Genomic DNA, 8,512 nt, shown 5'->3' on the forward strand with positions numbered 1-8,512 from the left:
TGTTTGAGTAAGAATTAACAGAGAAGACCATATCTATATCTGAAGGTAAACATTTGCAAATGTTACCTAGTTCTAGTTTTGATTCTGATTTTGATTTTGCGTATATCAAAAATAATCTACAGTAAAACTTAACAAAACCAAATGAAAAAAAATCTTTCAGTCCAAGACTTTCTTCCCTAACTCTTACCCAGGATTGTTGCGATGACCTCAAAGCAGACCATCTGATTGTTCTGAAACAGCTTGACAAACGGGAAGGCCAGCAGGGCCAGGTAGTCTGTCTCTCCGAATATTGGGGACCAGTGGGCAAGTGCTGACAACGTCCTGTGGGAAAAAACAATGAGTCTTAACTATTATTTAATTTACCTTAGCATCTCACTACCTGGATGTCTAACCATCATGAACTGAGTCTGTGTTCCTCCTACTGTGACAACATTTAGAAAGGATGCAAATAGAAAGTTCCCTGTGTTCCCTGTAACCATGTTTATGTGTACATAAAATTATGTAAATATTTTACATTTGGGAATGCATCTATATAGTAGCGACCTGTGCTGCAGTGCAATGTGAACCAGTCAGAATTGCCCTGAGGAAGGTGACAGATGGTGAATAAAACACTTGGTTGTGTAAAAAGAGTATCTTTACTCAAGTTATGTGCATGTGTGTAAATTTAACCCTATAGATACTGTCTGTACAGATTATACGAGCATCACTGCATGCTACTGTACTTGACAATGATTGGTGCCAAAGCTAATGTATCAGTGCCCAACAAGAATGTGCACTACAAAAGATCAATACAGGATTACATTTTCCAGAAGAAACACCAGGGTTCAAAATTCCCCCTCTCACACCCTCCAGATTCTCCACAAGAAACACCAGGGTTCAAAATACCCCCCCTCACACCCTTGCCGCTCAAGTCATGGTTCTGTGGGAGACATATTGGAGGCGCCAGGTTGGCGGCGCAAAAGTTACGGCTTCTGAAATAAACCGTGTCCCGCCACGGCCAGCATGTGAGCGATGCCTTTACAGGTGGCCTGTTTTACGGCTTGGCTTCTAAAACAAACAGCTGGTGTGCTGGCAACCTGAAATATTCATGGCCAACCCAGCTTTTGGGTTAGGTTGCCTAGTGGCAAGAGAAAAAAAGGGATTTCAAACCCTGAATACTCTTCAAGCAGCAACATCAGCAATGACTACCGGTAATGCTGAGGTCACATTTCCAAACCGGGGCCCATCAAAGAAAAGTATGATATAAAAGACAACCAAAGCACAAAAAAGGTGAAAAGTTAATAATGAGAACTGTTGGTGTATATTTTTGACATAAATTGTTGATTTTTCGTTAATCGAAATAACCCGGCCGGGCCCCAGTTTGGAAATGTTACTTCAGCATAAACTAGAACACCTTCAGAGTGAAGAGACTCTTTTTACACAACCAAGTCTTTTATTCAGACGACATTTCGGTGACCATCTGTCACCTTCCTCAGGGCAATTCTGACTGGTTCACATCACATTGCAGCACACTCTGGTGTCACTGCTACAGATGCATTCCCAAATGTACAATATTTACATATCTACACATGTGTCGGCTGAATAAAAGACTTGGTTGTGTAAAAAGAGTCTCTTCACTCAGTGTAGTAACCAGATGAAACTATTCACGGAAGTAGAACAGACAGTTTGCAAAGAATAGACAGGAATACACAGGAATGTGCACTGACCTCTGTAGCACCCTGAGCAGTTTCTGGCTCTTGATGGGGTACTGTTCATGGAGCCGTACATAGGAGCTGTGGACACCTTTGTCCAGCAGGGCGCTGTAGGCTGCATGGTTCTCAGGGAGCTTCAGTAACGACCTCCAGATGAACATTCTAGAACATCAGGAAAGGCATTAAACACATGACTAGAGTCAATCTCAAAACATATGGCTACAAGCTAAAAGTCTGTGCATTTTGGTGCAAAATATTCATTGGCAATCACTTTATAATGTCCCTAATATCACTATCTATGCCATACCGGTAATATTTCAGGGCATAAAATGATAAAATTGTTCTGTATGGCTTATGGAAAAATACATTGAATTCTTGATCTCATAATTAAGCTGTGAACCATAACAATAATTGTAAGGGATATGTGCATGTTTGTACATGTATGCAGATTACTGAATATACTTTTACATGAAACATGATTGTGTGTTTTCACTAAATTTATACTTTTAATGCAACATTTTAAGTTCATTTTGCCTGTGTTATACAATCTACCAGAAGGATACCTTTAGCATACTAGTAATTCAAGCAGAAAAGGGTTAAACACCTGTATTTGGCTGGGTACTCTCCAAATCCTTTCAGTATGGACAACAGTCTGCCCCTGTGTAGGCCATCTGACAGGTCAACCTGCATGGAATATTTGCACCAGTGAGCTGAATTTCACAGAAAGGGTTCACCAGCAAGATGAATATCTCTCTACATCTATAACATATACAGGGCATGACATGCACTCTGAGTCTCTCGTTCCGGAGAGAGAAAGAGAGACCCAGATACATCTAAGATTCATAGCCACAAGGCACTACAATTATAGGGTCTCTTATAAATGTGGATCTGTAGCGAGCCATCATTATCATCTTATTGCCTTTGGGCAACGGCGAAAACTTTAACTCTTACAACCCTTTTTAACAGCATATCTGGAAGGCACGATGGTTATTAGGTTGGACTGAATCCAACATTTGACGTGATTACCATACCAGTGTTAGAAAGACCCACCTGCAGTCTGCATTTTGCAGACATTTTCAATATAATTGCAGAAGAAAAAGTAAGCAACCTGCAATTTTGCAGACTGAAAAAATCAAGCTAGGGTTCAGTGGTGTTAGCATATTATTTGAGAGCTATTGTTTTTACTACTGACTCTATACAATACTAGTAATTTTGCATATTATATATTTTGAATTGCATGTAAATGTTTGCCAACATGTAGTTTTGTATATGCCATGGGTTTAGGCCACACCAATTTAATTTGTTTGTTCTCGGATTTGCCTCTTAATTTTTTTTATGATTTGCCAAAAAAAAAAAATTCTGGTTCTGAATCAACTCAAAAATCCTCATATTTTGCCCCCAACAGTTGAGGAAAGTCCTTTTCTTCCCCGTTGTTACAGTTAAAATTCATAGTTTCAAAATTCAAATTTTATCCCAGCCTTTTGTGTTGACTTCATGGCTCCTAGCATAGCATTTGGGGCTATAATAGGATACCTAGACCTGTTTTTATTTATTGTTATTTGCCCTGTCGCTTCATATTTTTTTATGAAAAAATCTGAGAACCAACAAATTAAATTGGTGTGGCCTTATTATAAATCAAGTTTCTACTATGTATACATTGTAAGGCGACAAAATACAAATACCCATAGAATTCATGTAAGTAACAACAACAGGATTATCAGCACCTCGGACATGCAGAACACGCTTCATATTCTTAATGAAAAAATCCAAGAAACAACGAATTAAATTGGCCTGATGGAGACATCTCACCTCTACTCCGGAGTCCGAGGCCTGTGTTCTGTCTGGAGGCTGCTGACCTCTGACCTTCCTGGGCACACGTGTGGCAGTCCTGCTGTAAGGTCTCACACCCTGACCCCCCGCACCTGACCTGGGTCTCAGGGTGCTGGGCACATCACTCACTCTGGACACTACAGACTTTTCTCTCTCCTTTTCAGAGGACACCACCTTCAGAAGTGGCGGTGGAGGCTGTATGTATTGGACATTTAAAAAAATGTCAAGTAAGTTTGATAGTATATTATCTGAATGATCAATGCATTAATGTGTTACATTTTACAATTTGAATATAGTACTAGGTTATGTCCAGTTAATATGTTCTTACTTTGTCTTTTGTACTTGTTTAACTAATGGCCCTTGAATACAGCAATGTTGCCAGAGTTGTCCACTGTATTACATTGTTGCATTTACAATAAAATGAAAATAAAGTGTTGAAGCAAAATACAAGTAGCTTCAGAATAAAGGAACTTTCAAATTGATGCTTTTCTTCATTCGTGGGCATCTGGCTTGTAGCAAAAACTACAAGAGAGAAAGAACATGAAAACACCAAAGAAGAAAATGAAGAAGATTGACCTTGTTGAGTTCTGAGGTCAGTGCCTGCACACTGTACACGTTGATGGACCCATCCTCCATGGTACACACAACATGCCGGCCGTCTGCACCAATCAGGGCATGGGTGATGCGGTTGTCATGACTACCGATGTCAAACAGCAGCTTGCAGGAGTGGATGTTGATGAACCTCATGATGCCATCTTGACTCAGAACACCAAGTGTCTGGAAAGGGAAACAAAATATGCATGATGTACAAAATGACTAATAAACTGGTGGATGTCCCAATTACTAAGTACCTAATACCAGCCCAGAAGAGAACAAGAAATAGCCATGCCTTCAAGTACCAGAGTTATCAACCAAGGATTGAGGTGTTCAAGAATTCATTCTTTCCTAGAACTATCGCAGAGTGAAACTCGCTGTCACCAAGTACAGTAGGGGCATTGTCATTAGATGGCTTTAAACAATGTCTGGAGTTAGATGTTCAAGGGTTAAGGTGTAACAAGTCGATTGGTGTAATGTAGCAAGCTGCCGCCGCGCCGCGTGCCTGCGAAGCTGGTGTACATGTGTTACACCAAAAGGTGGTTATACCGGCTATACAGATACAGAAAATTGCCTTTGACATGGGTATGGGTAAACTTATAGTTGTGCAAAATGTGCACCGACAAGATGAACATGTCTGCACATTGAGGAATCTATGGGGGGATTGGCGTGCACTCTAGATCTGCAGAGAGAGCGTTATAGAACTGCTCTCAGCATCATGGCTGTAAGCCAGGCTTTAGCATGCAGTGGGGAGACGCATACATCAACAAGTTCTCTGGATACATGTACTAGTACCGGTACTATTATCATTATCTCATCATCTATAGTAGTATTGCCTCAGGAAGCAGACAGAGTATGACAGCCCCAGATAGGGATCATGGGAATGTCTCATTACCTTTGGAAATTAGGTATTGAAGGCATCTAATAAGCTATTCAACATACAGAAAACACATTCACATACAACAAGACTGGCAATGAAAACGTACATTGCCATGGCGACGGTGGTTGCTGTTAGGGTTATTGTTTAAATGGCACTGCTATGATTTCATGATTTTGAGGAAGCCACCTGTTAAGTCTAGACAGATACAGTGCACTCCTCCCCTGAGTGTATAGTGAATGAGCCCCGGGGTCATAGAAAGTAGGGCACCCGGGGCAGACAGGTTTTCCAAGGGTTTCCAAGAATGTGGCCATAGATGTGTGTCAGCAAATAGACCTGGGAGACATTCCTGTGGACATTCCATGCCTGTGGACAAAATAATCATGTACAATTCCTAGAATTCTTGCAAACTGCACACAATACTGTACCATTAGGCTCCTCCCTGAGACGTTGCCAAAAAAGATACTACTCACCTGACTAGATCCTCCATCAAAGTTGTCCGGCAGGAACTCTAGCTGTCTCACAACCCGCACCTTGGGTGGCATCTGTACGATCCTCAGGAGCCGTCTGCTGTCCAGGGCCCACAGATGGAGAAAGTTGGACTTCCCCCCAGCCACAAGCAGCCTACCATCACTGATGAGGAAAAACCACTTGTCAGTCTGACAAATCTATGGTGTAATCATCCTAATACAATGCCATATACTTATAGTACATGAATTTTAAAAAATGGTATTTCGGTAAATATATTGTTTTTGCTCACTTTCTTCCTCCAAACAGTGACCTATGACCTGACCAATGACATGAATTGTTGACGTCTGTCACCATGGTGACTGGTGTTGGGTTACATAATGTTGCAATTTCATGGTCTGCTCTGCTCCTGTCACCATATACTAGTAGTACATGTATGTGAATGTGTTTGAGTAATTATAATTATGCATTTGCCTGACAAATGTTACTTCTACTCTCTAGTTGTACCAATTTGTTAATAAGAAATAAAATTTATTAATTTGTTTTGAGCAGTACATCTATACAGAACGAAATGGAATGACCTTAAATGTTCCCTTATGCCTGTAACCCATTTCATTGCGGTGAAATTGGGGATAATCCCGCACATTCCTCACCTGTCATCCTGTCCAAACCACGGTTATATCTCGGCTTTGCAGCCAATCCCGCTACATCAACATTACTATCCTGGTTACGTCAACGCGGGGGAAGATTGAAACGTTCCCGTACCGAACACTGACTCCTTATCCCCTCCTAATCCCGCTTATCTTATTGCAGGCATCGTGTTCAGTGTACTGCATACATCACTTCAATGTGCAGCCTGATCCTATATCTTTCACACACTGATATAACTTACATACTTTTCCACCAGAAAGCCCAAATATCTAAAAATTTTGTGTAACTTTCCTGATCTTTCAATGGCTGGTAAGTAGGGTGAAAGACTTTTACTGTCGACACATTAGTGTAACAAAGCAAGGGTCAGGAATCTTTGGCTTCTTGTAAAAGCAGTTCAATGGGCCCCCATTGGAAAGGTTAATGTGTTGATGGGTTAGTGCTCACCGAGGGCAGGCGAAGGCTTTGTACTGAGGACTCCTGCCTTCAGGGACGGGCAGCTGGAACCGGCACTGCAGAGTGTCGCTCTCCCAGCCGAATATGGAGTCGTCTTTGAAGCATGTCAGGATGGTGTTACTCAGTGGTACGAAGAACACCTGCACAACACAGACTGTACGGTTGGCATTCAAGTTGAAGTACAAGAATTGGCCATTCTATGAAAGATCTTTATATAGGCTGATAACTTTTTTACCATTTTACGATTAGCCCTTTTGACCTCAGTATACAAGACCATATCATACGTTATCACCTAAGGCCACACCAATTCAATTTGTTGGTTCTCAGATTTTTACCTAGCAACAACTTACTTAATTCTGGAGCTGTTGCAAAAACTGGGCTTGACAAACTGAAACTTTTATAGTTTCACATCAGTTGTAGCAAAATACATCAAAAGAGGTATTGTGTGAGGAAATTTATAGTTACATGTACAATCACTTCAATTTCAGCACCAGGGTCAGTATCAACACAACTGTGTGTTACCGTATTACACTGATAAGGCCACACCAATTTAATTTGTTGGTTCTTGGATTTTTCCAGAAGAAATATGAAGCGACAAGGCCTAGGAAAAAAAATGTTGTGTTTCCGGTTACCCGACCGACCCTATGAAAAACCCCCCGACCCTAGCCTTTTTTGGGCCGACCAAAAATTTCGAGCGGCTAGCGGTCGGTTTTCAAAATTGGGGATTTTATCCCCGATAAATGTGCTTGTCATTCCAATTTTCTTCGGTCGGGCGGCGTGGATCGAGCGCTAATTGCACGGATCGGGCCGCTATTCAATTCCATTGTCGGCACAATCCTGTGAATTGACGATGAATTGTCGATCTCGCCATGACGCCACAAAGAAAACGTTGTCATTTGTAGAAAATCTGACACCCCGCTGGCGTTTCACAACAAAATTTTCATGTAAACAACTCCGACTGTCTTTGTTTACATCGCGAAAGCTCACCGATACAAAGTAAAACTCCCGCCGGCCGGCCGCGCCCGACCACATGGTTGCGGCATGGCGCTAAGTTTTCGGCAGCTCGACGGAAAAATAATCCATCCCCAGAAGAAATGTTACGCATGAAAATAACAACTACAACTTGTTTTCCTCGTTATATGAGTTTTTGAGGCCGTAAAATGCTTAAAACGGTTGAAATTTGCTCGAAAAAACGGCCCGAAAATTCACGGCGAGAAAGACAACATGGCCGACCTGTTTTCACAATAACAATGGTCAAAGGTCAGGATAGCATCCAAATGTATAGATACATGTAATAAGTACATATTACAGTGCTAAAACGATACTTTAAACGCATGAAAAATATTTTTTCGGCTACAACTGAAATAAAAATTCAGTTATATTTTAGTAAGGTTAATTTTCAAACATTACTGAGAAATTTTCCGAATTAATTGGTTTCTTGTGTAATATTGTTGTTTCTATGTATGCGCGGTTGGATGCTGTCATTGTAAAGACCCTTTACATATTGGGAGAATCAGATGAGATATTAGAGATTATCACGCTTAGTACCGTGACCCGAGTGTCTCTCAAAAATTGTTTTTGAGTGGAGTTTATAAACATGATCACATTTTTATTTGTTCAGCTGTGTCAATATGTGATTTGTTTGAGAAATAGGATTTGGTTTAGTTTTTAATATATTAATGTCAGTTGACATCTTTGGAATAAATTGCTCCAAGTTCCAGGTAGTAAATACATGTACATTTTGTATCATGTATTTTTCACTTATTGAACTTGTGGAAGCACCGTTGGCCCCCGGTTAGGGGTCATCCGGGGAACCTATGCCCAATTTTTTCAAAATTAAGGGTAGAATTTTTTTTGAACATGAGGATAATTAAGTACAGATCTTGAACCTTTCTACTGCCTTATACATCTGCAATTGTACAGAAAATGTAGAACTGAAGTTGCAGGA

General features: G+C 40.8%; 1 protein-coding gene across 1 annotated transcript in view; it reads right to left on the bottom strand.

Annotated features, from left to right (window-relative positions):
• Positions 1-8,512, bottom strand: part of LOC109473408 (TBC1 domain family member 31-like) — a 33,774-nt gene that overhangs the window by 9,650 nt on the left and 15,612 nt on the right. The window contains exons 6-12 of the mRNA XM_019773268.1: positions 6,556-6,704; positions 5,466-5,625; positions 4,098-4,298; positions 3,501-3,716; positions 2,296-2,375; positions 1,707-1,853; positions 188-321 (exon numbers count right to left, since the gene is read on the bottom strand). Coding sequence (XP_019628827.1) covers positions 188-321; positions 1,707-1,853; positions 2,296-2,375; positions 3,501-3,716; positions 4,098-4,298; positions 5,466-5,625; positions 6,556-6,704 — 1,087 coding nt within the window. The remainder of the gene's footprint in view (positions 1-187; positions 322-1,706; positions 1,854-2,295; positions 2,376-3,500; positions 3,717-4,097; positions 4,299-5,465; positions 5,626-6,555; positions 6,705-8,512) is intronic.

Source organism: Branchiostoma belcheri, unplaced genomic scaffold (assembly GCF_001625305.1).
Source record: "Branchiostoma belcheri isolate BF01 breed outbred unplaced genomic scaffold, Haploidv18h27 scaffold3, whole genome shotgun sequence".
NCBI lineage: Eukaryota > Metazoa > Chordata > Leptocardii > Amphioxiformes > Branchiostomatidae > Branchiostoma > Branchiostoma belcheri.